The 20709-nt window shown below is 38.2% G+C and overlaps 2 protein-coding genes across 6 annotated transcripts in view; both read right to left on the reverse strand.

Annotated features, from left to right (window-relative positions):
• The window catches only part of UNC13B (unc-13 homolog B), a 203353-nt gene that overhangs the window by 155767 nt on the left and 26877 nt on the right, over positions 1–20709 (reverse strand). For 4 of the 5 annotated variants that reach the window (XM_043486619.1, XM_043486622.1, XM_043486621.1 and 1 more), the window contains 2 exons: positions 6423–6452; positions 3555–3654 (listed from right to left, as the gene is read on the reverse strand). The exons of the other annotated variant lie outside the window; for it this stretch is intronic. In XM_043486619.1, the coding sequence (XP_043342554.1) occupies positions 3555–3654; positions 6423–6452 (130 nt within the window). Of the gene's footprint in view, positions 1–3554; positions 3655–6422; positions 6453–20709 lie in introns of those variants that run through there. 5 annotated transcript variants of the gene reach the window in all.
• LOC122452869 (elongation factor 1-alpha 1-like) lies at positions 15664–17369 on the reverse strand. The gene has a single exon (XM_043486627.1). It carries the CDS (start codon positions 17352–17354, stop codon positions 15966–15968), a length of 1389 nt encoding a protein of 462 aa, XP_043342562.1. The 5' UTR covers positions 17355–17369; the 3' UTR covers positions 15664–15965.

Consider the following 20709-nt stretch of genomic DNA (forward strand, 5'->3'; position numbering starts at 1 on the left):
AAGGGCTAACTCAAAAATAATTACGGACTTAAGATGAAACAAGAAAATCCCTATGCTAATGCTAAAAAACATTCTCTAGAAAGCTCCTGTGGAAGCACAAATTTATTTGCAGGGAAATGCAAGACGAGAAAAGGCCAATTCCAGCAGGAAAAACACAATGGAATTCTTAGAACAACAACAGCTATTCATCCCATGAAGTTTTGAGTCTATGCTTGAGAGAGAGCTTGGCTACCCTGTTGTACTATTAAGATACATATTCTTAGATTCACTAGTTTGGGATGTGGCATTATAGCTGTAAAATTCATATCAAGCATGTTGAAGACAAGTAAAGCAGAGAAAATTTGCCCCTTTTATGTAAATACAGCAGAATAGAAAAGAACTGAGTTCAGTTTTCTCATTTAATCTAAGTTCCCTGAGCATATACAATACATATGGCTTGGTACTTTGGGAAAGACACACAATACAGGACCCAGTTCCTCTCTTGAGAAACTTCCAAGCTATCTGGAGAGCTGTTCAAAACCAAAACGTAGGTGACTATACCCAGTTACTATGTTATGGCAGTCACCATGGGGAAAGGTAGCTTTCGCACCATTTCATCCAGCCTAATTAACTGGTTAGCCTTGGAAAATAAATGTAACAATCCCAAATCTTTTGAATTCAGAAAAGAAAAATTACTTAGGGATATATATAATATCCTCAAAGAAAGCCCTAAGTAGCATCTCAAGTGTGTGAAAAGTTGGTGTCAGTCGCTCAGTTGTGTCTGACTTTTTGTGACCCCCTGGACGGTGGCCCACCAGGCTCCTCTGTCCATGGGATTTCCCAGTCAAGAATACTGGAGTGGTTAGCCATTCCCTTCTCCAGGGGATCTTCCTGATCCAGGGATCGAACCCGGGTCTCCTGTATTGCAGGCAGATTCTTTACCAGCTGAGCCACCAGGGAAGCCCCATCTCAAGCCAACAGCTTAAAAAAAAAAAAAAAAATAGCCAGAGGTCTTTACAGCTTGACTTGGAGCAGATAAAAAAGAAAATCTATTCTTCAAGGAACTCTAGGGAATAAGGCCCAAACAATGAAGATATCTTCTATAAGAAGCCTCTAATTTACATCTGCTCAGATGGCTCAACTAAGAAAAGTCTGAGAGCTCTGTTTTGCCTCATCCCCAGTGCTCTGGGGAAGCTTCTTTTCTCTATAGTATTTAACTGACAGTGTATGTACATACATGTATACAAGATCCTGGGCTAGGCAAATTCACAGTAAGTGAAGATGCCCTCCTTGCCCTTAAGGAATGAACAGTCTATTCCTGGAAATAAGATAAATACTAAAGATAAATGAGAAACACCAAAATGAACATTAGATACTATCACATAATATATCAGGGAGAAAAAAAGAAAAGGAGAATGGGAGACACGTGACCAGCAATGGCGTTGCCAGTGACAGAAGAGTAGGATAGGAGGAGTAAGGAACAGGAGCAGAAAGGTGGGTAATGTAGCTAATAAAACCCATGTAAAGGAGAGGGGAGAAAATCCACACAGGATCTCAAGGTGGGAGACAGAAGAAAAAGTCACACATATCACAGCAGGGCTGAAAGAGGAAGTGCTATGGGAAGTTGGAAAATAAACAAGAATAATGCTACTATGCTGATCAGAGACTGTAGACGATTGCTATGTTTCACATGCTGGGAACAGTTAATAATTTTAGTGATTACGACAGCCATAGGGAAGTCAAAAGGAAGGATTGCTACGTTTATATACCACAGCCAGAACTGTGGTATGGCAAACAAGGAAGAGACTTGAAAAAACTGTTTACAGCTGACTTTGCATGAGTGAAGAAAGAAACACATGATCTCACTCTTGATGTCAATACGACAAGAGAGGGAATAAATGAGGTTTATAATCTTGAGAAAGAGGCAACCAGTGAGAAATCTGACACCACTAGCTCTCCTGGAAGCCCCAGGTCTTCAGCTTCCAGGACACCACTACCTCATTTCTCCATCCTCTTCTCTGTTCACTCCTTCTGAGCCCCCTTTGTCCCCTGTTTAAAGACTGGTGCTCTCCGGGCCCCACCCCAGGCCCTTCTCTCACCCTACACATTCTCCCTAAGCTTTCTCATCTACGCCTATGGCTTCAACTGACCACAGTATTTCTCCAGCCTAGGCTTCCTCCACGAGTACCAGGTTCAAGTTTCTATCTTTTGTAATGTTCTTCCCACCTGCCCTGAAAGAACTTCAAATATAAGCTTGTTCATAACTGATACAGTATCTCCTGTCCTATTGAGTAGCACGCCACTTACCATATACATCCAAGACAAGTCTTGGTCCTACCTCCTTAATATCTTCCATCTATCTGTCTGTTACTGTCTTAGCCCAAACCCTCATCATCTTAACCTTTAAGTATTATAATAAACTTTCCTAGGTTGTACTATAAGCAGCAAAATATTAAAAGCCTAGAGGATTGGGATGTTCCCCCATAAAGAGAGTCATCCTATGTCTCAGATGCATTATAAAACTCACAATTTCACTTCAATCATAAATTTCACAGAAATTTTAATATATTTTCTTTTTGACCCACTTGTGCCCACCTTCCTCCAAAAGAAGTATAACCTTGTGAGAGAGTAGACCTTTACAGATAAGGAAACTGACACTCAGAGAAGCTAAGTGATTGGCTCAGTCCTTCAGAAATGATAGCCTATGTTTTACTTTCCTTTCCTAGATCAGGAAAAAAACTGCTTAAATTTAAGAGGAAAAAAGGAAATAGCAAGTTTTTAAAGTCACAATCATAATATACTAAATTCTGTGTCATATGCAAGCAATTCAACTAACATTTACTCATTTTTATTATTAATTAGGTGAAGGTAGAATATTTTACTCCATAAAACAAAAAGAATTAAAAGCACATGTCCTTATCTTCAAAAGCAGGTGACTTAAGGGGAGAGGCTCAAGAGGGAGGAGATACATGTGTAATTATGGCTGATTTGTGTTATTGTACAGCCAGAAACCAACAAAACATTGTAAAGCAATTGTCCTCCAATTAAAAAATGAATTTTAAAAAAATTTAAAAAATAAAGACAGCAGTTTGAATAGAGCATTAAAAAAAAGCAGGTGACTTAGAAACGCAAACACAATCCTCACACGCATAACCACATTCCTTCAAGGGGCCTTCTGAGAATTGAAGAAACATTAAGTTAGGTTTAATATCATACTAAGTATGTTATACTATAGCTAATTCTGACTAGTAGGTAAATCTGACTAAGTATATTAGTTTACTCGAATTCATAATTCATCTCTGAAAATATATTATAAGTGTGGTGGGAGAGAACAAAACCGCAGATCACTTTACTGCAGTAGGTGTGTGTACCTACTACACACCTCACTTGTTCCTCTCTTTCATTTTCAAAAAAGAAAACTTAACATGCTATTAAAATGTACTTTTGAATATTTAATATGTTTTATAAATCTTATAAATACACAAAATCTTTAGCCTCTACTTGTTTAATCCAATGTGATTACCTTGGAAATAGTATCAAATTTTGTACGCATGATGCTACTGCAAAGTACTTACAACATAAAATCTTGTTCCCAGGAAGGTTGATCGCCACGAACTGCTACAGTTGTACTCTTCACATTTTGCACTTTCAGGGTCACGTATGTGTTAAATTTGTCTTTGAAAAAATGCAAAACAAAGATATAATACTTAGTGCTCAGATGGTTATCCAATCTCACAAAGTCCTTGGAATTAAGTAATGTCCAAATTATAGTATTACATGTAAGGAAAAAACTGAAATTATATATTCTACAATATAGTATCATTTTAAACATAGAGGTACACAAAAATTATAAAACACATACTATTCTCAAAACCATAAGCTATAATAGTGTTTTTCAAATTTAAGGACTCTACTCTATCCTTTTGCAACAGACACACATGCACACACATATAAACAAAAACAAAAGCTTTGTGAAATGCAAGATGTGATACCTTGGTATTTTCTAATTTAATTAAAATATGAATCATAACCACCTAAGTTGACTTTATAGCCCACTTGCAGTTTGAAATAATAATAATCTAATTATCTTACAGAGAAGACGTTATGCAAATCAATATATAAAGAAGTAAGTACCACAAGAAAAAGTGCTAAAAGAAGGCGGAAGAGGAAACAGTTACCTCCAGTTGTTTACAGTGACAAACACGGAGGAAAAACCCTCATAAAGGAAATGGATTTCAAGCTCGATCTATTCACCTTGGCCTAGAGCACAACTTACATAAAAAGAAATATTATCACAGATTCGAGAAAACGAAATTCTCTAACCTGAAAGTATACATTGAGTACCAAACAAAAGTAGGTGGCCTGGATCTCAAAACTCAGAAATCTGACCTGACTTAACACAGCACATTTTGTCACTTCCTTTGTATCAGCCATGATTAGAGACACTGAACTGAGAGTTCACTTTTCTATGTAAGAAGTTAATCATAACTTTATAAAATGAAAAAAAAAAAAAAGACTATCATTTTTGACTCATCAAATTGTCAAAGATCACTTAAAACAACTACCAATGTTATAGGTGTAAGAAAAGGGGCACTGTAATGTACTTCTATTAGAAGGTAAATCTTTCTCTTAAGCATCATAAAAAATAACAGAGTTTTATACCCATAACTACAGTTATATCAAAGATATATGAGGATACAAGCCCACCCACGTGAGGGAATTCTCATCCATATTTGGCAGTAGCAATGCAGTATTCCAATGAGCTGTTTTCTAGCATAGGATTTTATACTCCATTCCCCATATTCAACCATAGCTGGCCAGACCAAAAGGAGATGCCACGCAAAAGCAGCCAGTCAATTAATGAGCTAACCAAAAGCTGAGACCAATATGATTCCCTCACAAAAGATTTTCAATAGAGAAAATAGAGAAATAGTGACAAATGATTGGTGCTGAAGCTCAAAGGAGAGGCACATAAATTCCATTGGAGTAGCTATTATGGGGTATATGCAAGACAGGTAAGCATAAAAAGCCTGCTGGAAGAGAAAGGAGAGCAAAAAAGCTTCTCAGAAAGAGAAGTCCTAACCTGCAGCCACTGGAGAGAGCAGTAGGCTCAGAAACTAGTTTAGTTCCTGTTGCATCCAGGTTTGGTTTTTCAGATTTTTCTTGGGTTCCCAGTATGTTCTTTTCCCCCATAATCCACAGTACTTTCCTTCTGGCCCCGGCAGTAATCAAGAGTAAGTCTTTGTAACTAACTTGATATTCAGTTAAGAAAATGTATATTAAGATAAGGAGATACCCTTTTCACCTTCACATGAGCAAAGATTAAAAAATTTCATGCTATTTAATGTTGGTAAGCATTTGGGAAAATAAACACTCATATACTTTTGGCCTGATTATAAGGTAGCAAAACCTTTCAGAGGCACAGTTTGGCAGCAGCTACTAAATTTGTTTAAAATACATACCTTTGGCTCAGCAATTCTCTACTTTTGGACTCCAGCATACAAATACATTTTCAAAAGCAGGCAATAATAAATGCATTAAGAAGAATTATGCATTGCTTATGGCAAAAAAATTGAAATGACCTGAATATTCAATCAGGGACCTAGGGTACAACAACATTCTGTATACTTTTTTTTTTAAAACAGTAGGTTCTTGTTGGTTATCTGTTTTAAATATAACAGTCTGTGTACAACATTTTGAAAGAAAGAACCAGATATATGTATACACACACATACACAAGAAAAAACTTTTATGATGTGTTGTTGGAAAAAAAAGCAGGTTGCACATAGACATGTGTAGCTGATTCATTAGTGTATACATGCACATACACAGAAAAAGTCTGAAAAGGTGTATAAAAACCTCAAAACAGTTACTTCTAAGAAGTAGAACTAAGTTGGCCAATAGGTAAGGAGACTAACTTTTCACTAGATTGATACAGATTTCTTTGATGTTTTATAAAAGCACTGTTTTTTTTTCAACTTTTTGAGGTATAACTGGCAATTCAAAATTGTATATATTTAAGGTGTACAATCTGATGATTTTGTATATGTCTACAAAGTGAAATAACCACCGTAATCAAGAATATTCACATTCCTCACCACCTCATAATTACCATTTCCTCTGTTTGTGTGAGAGTTGAGAACATTTAAGATCCACCCTCTTAGCAATTTGAAGTATATAATATTTGTTAAACATAGACACATTATTGTACATCAGATCTCCAGAAATTATTCATTTTGCATAACTTTGCACCCCCTTGACCAACACCTTTCCATATTGACTTTTTAATTAATTTAATGAACTTAGTGAATTTAACTAATTTAACCAATGAATCAAATGACATTTACGCTTTTTGGAAAGAATGTTTTTAAATAGTAGCAAGTTTGGGGAGAAGTACGTAAGAATTAAAGGCTGGGAAAAAAAGAATTAAAGGCTGGCCTTACCTGGTGAACCCTGGAATTTGGCTCTTTTAACTACAAGAGAAAAAAAGAGGACACCATGAAGAATTCTTGCAAATTAATTTATTTAACTAGTATTTCTTTAGTAAATTAGTATGTGCCAAGATTAGAGTTAGGACTAGATTTTTAAGTCTAAGTCATTAGAGAAAAAAAGCTGAGACTTCTAATCAAAACTTGAATGCAGAGAGTTAGAAGGGTCCTTAAAAGTCATCCAATCTAATTTCATACTCCAAGAAAATATCTTTTTTTGTTATTTTGTTTCAAATTAGTTTATTTAGGGGTTCCATTTTCACTCCTCAATAGATTTTATGTATTTCTTATATGCTTCTTCACTCATTAGTTCATCTAGTTCTGAATCGTTACTGAATGTCATCTTGATCGGCCAACTATCTTCATAACAAGATTTGTCTTTTTATATAGTTAATAGTATTCAAGACAATATAGTATTAGGAAAAGAAGAGACAAATCAATGGAACAGAACAGAGAGCTAGAAATAGGCTCAGGAAAATGTAATCAACCAATCTTTAAACAAAGGAGCAAAGGCAATAAAATGGAGCAATGATAGTCTTTTCAATAAATGGGACTAGGACAAATGGATATTAACATACAAAAAATGAATCTAGACAAAGACCTTCAAGAAAGTTAATTCAAAACAGATTACAGACACAAAGTAAAACATAAAACTCCTAGAAAATAACACAGGAGAAAAAAAATCTAGATAAATCTAGGGCATGTGATGGATTTTTTAGTTATAAGAGGAATAATTTATGAAAGAAATAACTGATAAGCTGGACTTCATTAAAATTAAAAACTGCTCTGCGAAAGACAATGTCAAGAGAATGAAAAAACAAGCTATAGACGTGTATTTTGCAAAAGACACATATGATAAAGGACTGTTATTCAAAATATATACAAAACTCAAAACTAAGTAAGAAAACACACAATCTGATTTTTAAATGGGCAAAAGACCTTAACAGACACCTCACCAAAAAAGATACACCGAAGGCAAGTAATCATGTGAAAAGATGTTCAACATCATATGTCATGAGGGAATTATAGATTGAAACAACTATGCAAAAAATGGTGTTAAACAAAAAAGAAATACTGCATTAAATGCATGAGGTGGCTATTTGTCCTCTGGGCTCCCTAGTATCAAAATACTCTCCCACTTCTGAAGAAATCCTGAAAGAGGGGGGAAGCAGAACCTTACAACTCACTGCAAAAATCAAAGGTGGGGGGCGGGGGGGAAATAAATAAATAACAAAAATAAAAAGTGGGGGGTGGGAAAAAAAGAAGTCAAAGACAACAGATCGAGGTATAGCAATCACACGCTCCCAACCTGAATCTTGAGGGGCTGAAACTGTTCTCACTGTTTCCCAATCTATTTGCCATGAAGTGATGGGACCAAATGCCATGATCTTAGTTTTCTGAATGTTGAGCTTTAAGCCAACTTTTTCACTCTCCTCTTTCACTTTCATCAAGAGGCTCTTTAGTTCTTCACTTTCTGCCATAAGGGTGGTGTCATCTGCATATCTGAGGTTATTGATATTTCTCCTGATAATCTTGATTCCAGCTTGTGCTTCCTCCAGCCCAGCGTTTCTCATGATGTACTCTGCATATAAGTTAAATAAGCAGGGCAACAATATACAGCCTTGATGTACTCCTTTTCTGATTTGGAACCAGCCTGTTGTTCCATATCCAGTTCTAACTGTTGCTTCCTGACCTTCATACAGATTTCTCAAGAGGCAGGTCAGGTGGTCTGGTATACCCATCTCTTTCAGAATTTTCCACAGTTTATCATCTACTAATAAAAATGCTTTTTCCTAACATTAGCATTGTTGCTGTTCTCACTGAATTTGTTTTATTAATTATGTATATATATATATGTATATTTTTCCCCTACTTTATATCTGCAAAACACTGCTTTTACTCATTTGTCTTAAGCTTATTTTGTCTATTTAAATAGACTAACTACATGGTTTTTGCTCAACAACTATCTCTGGAATTGAATGGAAACATTGCTAATCCAGGGTCTTCTCTAGGCCTTTGAGAGAAATCACAGTCAGAGGAAAACGTGTTTTTTTAAGTGTTTATCATTATGAATATACAGCACCTAAACACTGAGTGTTTTCCAATATTTCAATGGTATCTCTTAAAAAGCTACATTAAGCCTAGATAGCAGTGGTGCAAAAGCCACAGCTGCTAATGTCTAGGAACTGGGAGTTCTTGATTCTAGACTTGGCTTTCATACTTAAGTCGCTTAGTCGAGTCCGACTCTTAGCAACACCATGGACTGCAGCCCACCAGGCTCCTCCGTCCATGGGATTTTCCAGGCAAGAGTACTGGAGTGGGGTGCCATTGCCTTCTCCGGTTCATTATATAGACCCTTAGACAAAAAGCATAACTATCTTAGGCCTAAAGGTTTTCAGATAGAAATGAAAACTATGTTCTAGAAAATGAAGATTTTTGTCAATCTAGTTTCTGTAAAATGAGGTGAAGAGGAGATAAAAGAAATGATGTGGAAGGACACTGAGACATAAAATATTCCAATTACCATTTAAAAATTAACTATTTTCATAAATTACAATGTTCTGATGATCAAGTTACATGCACCAGATTTTGGTAAAAACAACAGCATCGAAATTCACTTTTAAAGAAACATCAAATTGTGCTTGGTGTTACTTGAAAAATAAAATCCTCAGAATTCTGGAGGCCTAGTTTTACTAATTTATTCTGAATTTTTATATTAATACCTAGAGAGTAACAAAGACTGTTTCAGCTGTCACTACTTTAACCTTAGAATACTATACTAAATTTGATATCCATTTGATTTTTTTATTTGTAATAAAAATATATGGGCACACTTAAATATCAAATACTCTATAACTATAATGTTATAATGTTCCTGATACTTCAGTTTAAAAAAAAAAAAGAGCACCTGGGGTAGGGGTTGACTTCACTGCAAACAAGTAAAGATTAGGAGCAAACAAACAAAACGAAACAAAATGAGTTCTTTGCTTTCCAGGCTTCTTTAGCTGTTCTGACCAATTCTTTTCTCCAAAATGTACCCGCAGTTTCAAGCAAACCAATTTTTAAAATTTACATAAATAAATAAAATCAGGTGCTGAAACTGAGATGACACGAGGGTTGAAATTATCTGATGAGGATTTTAAAACAGCCACCATAAAGATGCTTCAATGAATAATTATGAACATATTTGTAACTGAACTAAATAAATGAAAAGCTGGAAACTCTTGGCAAATAGTTTATAAAATAAAGTGACAGACTTGATATTCTTGGGCTCCAAAATCACTGCAGATAGTGACTGCAGCCATGAAATTAAAAGACGCTTGCTCCTTAGAAGAAAAGCTATGATCAACCTAGACAGCATATTAAAAAGCAGAGATATTACTTTGCCAGCAAAGGTCCATCTATTCAAAGCCATGGTTTTTCTAGTAGTTATGTATGGATGTGAGAGCTGGACTATGAAAAAAGCTAAGCGCCGAAGAATTGGTGTTTTGAACTGTGGTGTTGGAGAAGACTCTTGAGAGTCCCTTGGACAGCAAGGAGATCCAACCAGTCCATCCTAAAGGAGATCAGTCCTGAATATTCATTGGAAGGACTGATGCTGAAGCTGAAACTCTAATACTTTTGCCACCTGATGTGAAGAACTGAATCATTTGAAAAGACCCTGATGCTGGGAAAGAAAGATTGAAGGTGGGAGGAGAAGGGGACAACAGAGGATGAGATGGTTGGATGGCATCACAAACTCAATGGACATGAGTTTGAGTAAACTCCGGGAGCTGGCAATGGACAGGGAGGCCTGGTGTGCTGCAGTCCATGGGGTTGCAAAGAGTCAGACACAACTGAGTGACTGAACTGAACTTGGCAAGGAAATGAAAGCTATAAAGACAAACCAAGTGTCAGTTTTAGAGCTAAAAACTATAGTAACCAAAATTTAAAAACTCAATGGATGAGTTTAAAAGTAGTGAAGTTAACTCCTACCCCAGGTGCTCTTTTTTTGATTGAAGTGTAGTTGATTTACAATGTTTTGTGAGTTTCTGGTGTACAGTGAAGTAATTAGGTTATATATATTTTTTCATATTCTTTTTCATGACAGGCTATTGTGTGTGTGTGTGTGAGCTCAGTCATGTCCGACTCTTTGAGACCCCATGGACTGCAACCTGCCAGGCTCCTCTGTCCATGGGATTTCCCAGGCAAGAATACTAGAGGGGGTTGCCATTTCCATACTGTTTCCATAGCAACTGCACCAATCTACATTGCTACCAACAGTGCAAGAAGGTTCCCTTCTCTCCACACCCTCTCCAGCATTTGTTATTTGTAGACTTTTTAATGATGGCCATTCTGACCAGTGTGAGGTGATATCTCATTGTAGTTTTAATTTGCATTTCTTTAATAGTGATGTAGAGCATCTTTTCATGTGCCTATCTTCTTTGGAGAAATGTCTCTTTAGGTCTTCTGCCTGATTTTATTGTGTTGTTGTTTGATTGTTTTGGTTTTTTTTTTTAAACTAAGTTGTATTACCTGTTTTACATTTTGGAAATTAAGGCCTTGTTGGTCACATCATTTGAAAGTGATGTTAAAACATAACAGACTGATCAACAAACTTGTTATCTGTCTAAATATGAAGTTAATTTCAAGGTACTTTTTTCAGAGTCAAAGCTGAGAGGAGCTCCAGCTACAGCACACAATCCCTCCTTATCATCTAATTCCACGCCACTAACAGGTACAAAAAGCAAAAAGCAAAATGAGCAAAAAAGAGATAATCATAATTGAACACAAGCTCTTTAAGACTCCGCCAATATGAAAACTCTGGAAGTCAGAGTTAAAGAGAAAATTCAGGGGCTTTCCTTGTGGTCCAGTGGCTAGGATTCTGTGCTCCCAATGCAGGGGCCTGGGTTCGATCCCTGGTTAGGGAACTGGATCCCACATGCCGAAACTAAAAGTTCAAATGCTGCAACTAAGACCTGGTACAACCAAATAAATAATAAATTTTTTTAAAAAAGAAAAAAGAGAGAGAGAATGCACAGGCAGAGCATTTGGCTCCAGGATGCTTACAATTAAAAGTAAAAATAAGAGATTGTTTTCTCTTTTTATTTGCACTATGCCTAATGCTCAAAAACTAGTGAACCTCAGTTCCTGAGTTTCTCTGACCTTGCTGAAGAATCAAATCTACAACTGGCACCCTTGAGATTATAGGAAATAATCCTATTCACACTGACTTTACACCCAGTGACCTGGTTCCTCAGGCACTGGGAATGGCTAACCTGCCTTGTTCTACTTTGTCCTTCTCATGAAATAATTCCCAAAGCCTTGTGGCACTAGTTCCCCTGTTTGCAACCTCCTGTTTTAGAATCTAGCATTAAAGAAGTATCACTTGTCAAATATGATAACCACCATTTCCTTTTTAGAGGAATCATATATAATCCTACTGTTCTGTTTTCAATCTCATATGGTATGTATTTTTAATATAGTTGCAATTATTATGGTGTATTATATGTTTACAACTGGACATGGAACAACAGACTAGTTCCAAATAGGAAAAGAAGTACGTCAAGGCTGTATATTGTCACCCTGCTTATTTAACTTATATGCAGAGTACATCATGAGAAACACTGGGCTGGATGAAGCACAGCTGGAATCAAGATTGCCAGGAGAAATATCAATAACCTCAGATATGCAGATGACACCACCCTTATGGCAGAAAGTGAAGAAGAACTAAAGAGCCTCTTGATGAAAGTGAAAGAGGAGAGTGAAAAAGTTGGCTCAAAACTCAACATTCAGAAAACTAAGATCATGGCATCTGGTCCCACCACTTCATGGCAAATAGATGGGGAAACAGTGGCTGACTTTATTTTGGGGGGCTCCAAAATCACTGCAGATGGTGATTGCAAGCCATGAAATTAAAAGACACTTACTCCTTGGAAGGAAAGTTATAACCAACCTAGACAGCATATTAAAAAGCACAGACATTACTTTGCCAACAAAGGTCCGTCTAGTCAAGGCTATGGTTTTTCCAGTAGTCATGTACGGGTGTGAGAGTTGGACTATAAGGAAAGCTGAATGCAGAAAAATTGATGCTTTTGAACTGTGGTGTTGGAGAAGACTCTTGAGAATACTTTGGACAGCAAGGAGATCCAACCAGTCCATCCTAAAGGAGGATCAGTCCTGGGTGTTCATTGGTAGGACTGATGTTGAAGCTGAAACTCCAATACTTTGGCCACCTAATGCGAAGAGCTGATTCATTGGAAAAGACCCTGATGCTGGGAAAGATTGAGGGCAGGAGGAGAAGGGGACGACAGAGGATGAGATGGTTGGATGGCATCACCGACTCAATGGACATGGGTTTAGGTAGACTCTGGGAGTTGGTGATGGACAGGGAGGCCTGGCGTGCTGCGGTTCATGGGGTGGCAAAGAGTCGGACACGACTGAGTGACTGAACTGAACTGAACTGGACGTAAAGATGCACCAACTGTGACAGCTGTCAAACAGCTGAACACAGGAGTTGACTCAAGCATTTTGACTGGTTAGCAAGATGTCCTTTTCCTTCCCTCTCCTTTATGATCAACTATCAAGCGGCAGACCATTTTCTAGTGCAGCAAAGGTAGCTACACAAGCAGACCCATTCTTTAGGAGAAGGCAGGCCTATTCCGATACAAAGCAGCAGTGTGGCCATACCACATCTGAACCTGACATAGCAGCTTTGCCAAATACAAATAAAAACTCTACACAATGAGAAATTTCCCCTCACAGGATGACTTCCAGCCAAGGCTACTCCTCATTTCCTGAGGTTGCTGGCTCACTTAACTGGCAATCAGGGCCCCATGTGAAAATCTAAGCAGAGGCTTCTAACAGGAAATGGAGAATGAGGCCATTTAGGAAGTACCCTGTTTCTAGAGGGGAAAAAAGCTACATATGAATGAATATCTCATTGTTCTTGGGTGGAAAAAAATTTTAACTGTTTTTAAGAAGACCATGAAATGATTCTAAAACAATGTAATAAGAAAACAGCACTCAAAAGTAACAATTAAAATTAAGTATTGAAAAAAAAAAAATTAGGCAGCATCTCACAGCTTCTAAGTATTTAAAACATAGAGTCACAAAAACAAAATGAAATACTAAAATAATAAAGAAGTCTCCTAAGAGGCAGATTAAAAAAAAGAAGCTCAGTGAGATAAGAATATTAAGGCAAACATAAGAAAAATTATCAGGAATTCCCTGGTGGCCTAGTGGTTAGCATTCCAAGCTTTCACTGCCACGGCCTATGTTTGATGCCTAGTCGAGGAACTGAAATCCTATAAGCTGTACTGTAGCCAGAAAAAGAAAAAGAATAAAGTAATAATAAAAATTAAAACTGAAAGAAAAGAAAGAGGGAAATTACCAAAAAATTCATTAGACATATAGAGAGAAGAGGCCTTTCAACATTGAAGAAACTGAAATGATGATTTAAAGAAGAAATTTAAGAAACTCTCCAAGAATGAAAAAAAAAAAAAAAGAAAGATTAATAAAATTTTAAGAGGTGAGGGGAAAGGAGAGAGAGAGAGAGTAGCAGAGCTCTAACACGTGAATAACTCAAGTTCCTGAAAAATGATACAGGAACAAATGGAACAGAAGTAATATTCAAACACAGAAGAAAGTTTCCTTCAGATGAAGAAAGAGTTCAAGGGTATCAGATAAGATTAATGAAAAAAAGAAGGGATCAGTACCTAAAAATATTTTCGTGAAAAGCACCATCTATCGACATTCTTCTTAAGACAAAATGACCCAAAAAACGGCAATCCAAGGATTCTATACCTAGCTACATGGCATTCACCTATGAAAAGGAGTCCACCCTGCTCTAGGTGCCTTGCTAAAATAAACACTGTATCACTGACCCTGAACAAAGGAAAGCAATTTGGCACAGTTCTTCATGTATTTAAGTACCTACATCTACAACATGACTTCATCATCCTGTCCCTCTTTAATTAAATCAAGAATGACCATCAGCCCCAGGGGCAGTCAGTCGGTAGACTACACTGCTGTTCAACAGATGTTGTGAAAAGACTATGCTAGAAGTAAGCATTTATAAGGGATAGTGACTGACCAAATCAATCGGCACCTCACTTACGGGCGAGAAATCTGGTCACAGAGACAAGTCTGAGAAAAGTGAGAACAAAAGTAGAAAAAAAAATAAAGAGAAAAACCGAACATTTATTATGTCTCCACACTGACTAATATCTGAGGTTCGAGTGGTAACAAGATAGCCGTTTATTATGATTGCATGCATCCTGAATCTTTTAGTTCCCCAAGTAAACTCTATTCGCTTGAGGAACTGATTCCTGTTCTTCCCAGGAAACCTAGTTATGTGGCTTGGCTGGTTTTCACAAGGCTAAGCTTACATTTCACTTATCTTCATATCTTTATTCTTTACGCATCTTCAGAAGTGAGGGAAAAACTAGTGCATTTGAGGGAACTCTGGTAGTTTGATTATGGTTGGAACCTAAAGAGTGGGGACAGAAAATGGCAAGAGTGAAGGCCTGGGTTCAATCCTTCGTCAGAGAACTAAGATCCTGCAGGCTGCATAACATGGCCAAAAAAATTTTTTTTTAATTTTAAAAACCTTAAAAAATAAGTTCTCCTTAAAAAACTTCTAGTGGGAAGGAAGGGAGACTGCTGTTTGTTCTAACTGCCTGACCCTTTAAACTATACATGCATGGAATTTTGATCCAATGTTTTTTTAAAAAGAAGCAATGTCTGGCAGGAAAGAGCAAAGCAGAAAAAAGTTAAAATACAGATAATAGATATATGAGGATTAAGTTAATAAAGGTAAAACACTGAGAACAGATTCTGGCACATAGTAGCCAGTCAATAAATGTTAGCTATGATGATGACTGTTAATACTGTTATCAAAAAATGGAAGAAAGTAAACTGTGCAAAAAAGAAAATCTCTTAATAAGCATATGACTCTTGTCCTTAATAAGGACATTCACAATACACTACATTTCCACATGTTTAAATACTCATTCTTCAAGACCAAACATTAATATTATCTCTCTTACTAAATCTCCCAAATTTTTTCCAACATACTGTTAGTCAAAAATAGCACCCTTGCTCCAAATTCTTACAGCAGTTTATATGCACCTCTTACTTTCTATCTCCCCCTGGGAGTTATTCACACCAAAATCTTAATTCCTATAATGGGCAAAAACTGTTTAAGGCCAGAATTCTTTTTTTTTTTTTTTTTTCTCATTAAACTTTTTTTAATGGGTCTCAAATTCTGTGACAGATTTTTGGTCAAGTTGTTTTCATTAAAAAGTACTGATTTTAAAAACTAGTAACTTAAACTGCCACACATAAAACATATGGTCCACAAAAACATTCTCCTTTCCTTCTGAAGGTTTTACGATGCATTGTTATCATTAACCAGTCTTTTACTATCAAACTTAAATGGCCAATTCAGACAAACAGTTCTGAGACCGTTCTTCCACCACTGATTAAGACTGGGGTGGCAGGTGTTGGGGATAATATTCATTTAGCCTTCTGAGCTTTCTGGGCAGACTTGGTGACCTTGCCAGCTCCAGCTGCCTTCTTGTCCACTGCCTTGATGACACCCACAGCGACCGTCTGTCTCATGTCACGCACAGCAAAACGGCCCAGGGGAGGATAATCAGAGAAGCTCTCGACGCACATGGGCTTGCCAGGAACCATATCAACAATGGCAGCGTCACCAGATTTCAAGAATTTAGGGCCATCTTCCAGCTTTCTCCCAGAACGACGATCAATCTTCTCCTTCAGCTCAGCAAACTTGCAAGCGATGTGAGCTGTGTGACAATCCAGCACAGGTGCATATCCAGCACTGATTTGGCCTGGATGGTTCAAAATAATCACCTGAGCTGTGAAGCCAGCAGCTTCCATGGGTGGATCATTTTTGCTGTCACCAGCCACATTGCCACGACGGACATCTTTGACAGACACGTTCTTGACATTGAAGCCCACATTGTCCCCAGGAAGGGCTTCACTCAATGCTTCGTGGTGCATTTCTACAGACTTCACTTCAGTTGTTACATTGACTGGAGCAAAGGTGGCCACCATGCCAGGTTTGAGAACACCAGTCTCCACACGACCCACAGGGACAGTACCAATACCACCAATTTTGTAGACATCCTGGAGAGGCAAACGCAAGGGTTTGTCAGTTGGGCGAGTTGGTGGCAGGATGCAATCCAGAGCTTCAAGCAGGGTGGTTCCACTGGCGTTGCCGTCCTTACGGGTGACTTTCCATCCCTTGAACCATGGCATGTTAGCACTTGGCTCCAGCATGTTGTCACCATTCCAGCCAGAAATCGGCACAAATGCTACTGTGTCGGGGTTGTAGCCAATTTTCTTAATGTAGGTGCTGACTTCCTTAACAATTTCCTCGTATCTCTTCTGGCTGTAGGGTGGCTCAGTGGAATCCATTTTGTTAACTCCAACAATTAGTTGTTTCACACCCAGAGTGTAAGCCAGAAGGGCATGCTCACGGGTCTGCCCATTCTTGGAGATACCGGCTTCAAATTCACCAACACCAGCAGCAACAATCAGGACAGCACAGTCAGCCTGGGATGTGCCTGTAATCATGTTTTTGATGAAGTCTCTGTGTCCTGGGGCATCAATGATGGTAACATAGTACTTGCTGGTCTCAAATTTCCGCAGGGAGATATCAATGGTGATACCACGCTCACGTTCAGCTTTCAGTTTCTCCAAGACCCAGGCATATTTGAAGGAGCCCTTTCCCATCTCGGCAGCCTCCTTCTCGAACTTCTCAATTGTTCTCTTGTCGATCCCGCCACATTTGTAGATCAGATGGCCAGTCGTGGTAGACTTCCCTGAATCTACGTGCCCAATGACAACAATGTTGATGTGGGTCTTCTCTTTTCCCATTTTGGCTTAGGTTTAACGGTGGTTTTCACGACACCTGTGTCCTGGCGGCAAACCCGTTGTGAAAAAGAAGCCAGAATTCTTTTTTAACTCATGAAACAATTCCTTTTTTGAAACATACACTCTCCTCCTCCAAATACCACAAGTACTTCTTTGCAACAAGACTTTCTTTGGTAACCAATTTGGTAACAACCAATTCCTTCACATAATTAGAAAATATGAGCCTTACATATAAAATTGACTGATGCAATGTAATTGTAATAAGGCAGTTTTGAGTTTAGATGCCAGTGCTACACCTAAAATATAAACATGGTATTGGCTTTAACTTACATATTTTTAGGAGTAATGGGTTATCTGTGCCCAATCCTTGGATGCATAAACATATTAAAGAGTAAACTCCAGGGACTTCCCCTGGTGGTCCAGCGGTTGAGACTCCTAACTTCCAATGCAGGGTGCATGAATGCAATCCTTGGTTGGGAAACTCCACATGCCACACAGCATGGTCCGAAAAAAAAAAAAAAGGGTAAAGGCCACATCTACTTGGCCTCATAAAACAGAAGGATCAATGGCCATTTCTGAGACAGTTAGAGACAACAGAACTCATGGTTGAAGGACTGAGGTTCTTTGGGGACCCAAAAGCTATCAGAAGAATTCTACCCATCCTTCTTTGATGTTGACATATATAACAAAACAAAAGAAAACCCTCCATTTTCATCGATGGCAAAGGAATCATCCCCTTTTACTCCACTAGATCTTAGGAGGCAATATTAAAAGTTGCTTATGTTTTATCCAGACTTTGTAAGCCTGTGTTCTCTGTACAAAGGCCCACTAATTTAGAGGCTCTCAAACATTAGTCTTTATTCAGATTAACCCAAATGTACATTGTGCATCAAGTATATTTGGCACTAGTATATATAAGTGGAATATAAATTTTAAAATGGGTCTATTGGGACTTTCCTGGTGGTCCAGGGGCTAGGACTCCACGCTACCAGTGCAGGGGGCCTGGGTTCAATCCCTGGTCGGGGAACTAGATCCCACATGCCACAACTAAGAGTCTGCATGCTGCAACTAAAGATTCCACATGCCACAGTGAAAGTCGAAGCTCCTACATGCCACAACAAAGATCTGACACAGCCAACTAAAAATAAATTTTTTAAATAAATAAATAATAAAAATGGGTCTCTTCAAGTCCGTGGGGAAGTAGATGTAGAAATAGAAAGTTACAACACAAATGCTACAATGGAGATAAATACAAGACGTTGGAAGAGAATAGGATTATAGTGATGACAGTGAGATCAGTGAAAACAATAACTACAACTAACATTTTTCTGAAAACACAGTGCCACTTGATCCCTTAAATGCTGGCTTCATCTCCACAGAAACTCTGTGAGATAAGCAGTGGTATTATTTTCATGTTACACATAAGGAAACTGTGTTTTGGAGAGGTTTAACCAATTTGCTCAGGTTACATAGCCAGTAAGTAAAAGCGCAGGGGCTCAAACTCAGGCAGTTCGACTTAAAGACCTATCTATATTCTTTATCGCCATGGTAGGTTGCCATTCTCCTGCTCTGCAGAGTACAGGTATCTTTCCAGAAGGTATCCTTGTTAGCTTCCTCCATTTTGAATGGAAGAAGCTTAGGAAGGGTTCAGTAGGTGGCACCATTATGTGACAGGTATATACCAGAGGGCTTTACTGAGGATGAGAGGCTTGGAAAGGTTTACTGACTTTCCATGGATGTTTTCATTGGACCTGGGTTTTTACCCAGATTACTCATTTGTACCTCTCTTTTGAAGCTTTTCTGACTACTGCTAATGATGGCCTCTGTGTGTGTGTGTGTGTGTGTGTGTGTTGGGAAGGGGGGAGTAGAAATATTGTATAAAAGAATTTCTTGTTATCAGAATGTCAGCTCTCCTAACTCAGGAATGAAACAAATTTAAAAAGCAACAGATATACACTGGGAAGCCATTGGAAGATCAGGGTAGAGGGTGACACGATCTGATTTACATTTTTAGAAGACAGCTCTGATTACTGTTTGGAGAATGTACCTCAGGGGAGCACAAACAGATGAGAAAATGTGGGTGTTGGATAGCTACTGCAATGGTCCAGACAAGAGGTGATGGTGTCTGCACTAATGTGCAGGTTGCTGTTGTTGTTTAGTCGCTAAGTCGTGTCTGACTTTTTGTGACCCCAGGGACTATAACGTAGAGATGGTGAAAAAGATCTGGGAAAATAAAGCATGTGAAGGATTAAGAATTAGTTTCCAAAGCCAAGGCAGAGTAGATGAGAATTAGTAGTCTCTGGTACACAGATGTTTTTACGTTTCAGGTTCATTCCTTCCATATCTACTGAGGGACTACTGTCAGGCACTTTGCCGAGTAACACAGAGATAGATACCCCCTCTACCCTCAAGGGTCTCAGTCTCAATCTAGTACTGCAATGGCTGCACCAGCCAATGTGCTGTCAATGCCTCAGATTCTGTTTGACTCTATCAAAGCTGAATGACATTCTCCAATTTTAAGGTCAAATCAACATTGTAATTTGCATCCAGGACCTTGAAGGGTTACAGTAGTCGACATCCAAAAAAAAAAAAAAAATCAAACCCAGCAAAAGACCTGATATTCTCAGCTCAGCCCCCAAATGTTTGCCTCGGCTCATCTTAAACACAATTTCCCAAACTATAACTGAGCTGCTTAGCTTTCTTTTTTTTTTTTTTCAATTATTTTTATTAGTTGGAGGCTAATTACTTCGCAACATTGCAGTGGGTTTTGTCATACATTGACATGAATCAGCCATGGAGTTACATGTATTCCCCATCCCGATCGCCCCTCCCACCTCCTCCCCCCCACCCGATTCCCCTGGGTCCTCCCAGTGCACCAGGCCCAAGCACCTGTCTCATGCATCCCACCTGGGCCGGTGATCTGTTTCACCATAGATAATATACATGCTGTTCTCTCGAAACATCCCACCCTCGCCTTCTCCCACAGAGTCCAAAAGTCTGTTCTGTACATCTGTGTCTCTTTTTCTGTTTTGCATATAGGGTTATCATTACCATCTTTTCTAAATTCCATATATATGTCTTAGTATGCTGTAATGATCTTTATCTTTCTGGCTTACTTCACTCTGTATAATGGGCTCCAGTTTCATCCATCTCATTAGAACTGATTCAAATGAATTCTTTTTAACAGCTGAGTAATATTCCATGGTGTATATGTACCACAGCTTCCTTATCCATTCGTCTGCTGATGGGCTTTCACTTCTGATTTTCATGGATCTAACTCATCCCCACAACTTGATGGTTGGTGCAGCTTCTCTAAGAAGGCAGACTGAAGGAACCACAAAATTATGAGACTGGATAG

Source organism: Cervus canadensis, chromosome 14, assembly GCF_019320065.1.
Source record: "Cervus canadensis isolate Bull #8, Minnesota chromosome 14, ASM1932006v1, whole genome shotgun sequence".
Lineage (NCBI taxonomy): Eukaryota > Metazoa > Chordata > Mammalia > Artiodactyla > Cervidae > Cervus > Cervus canadensis.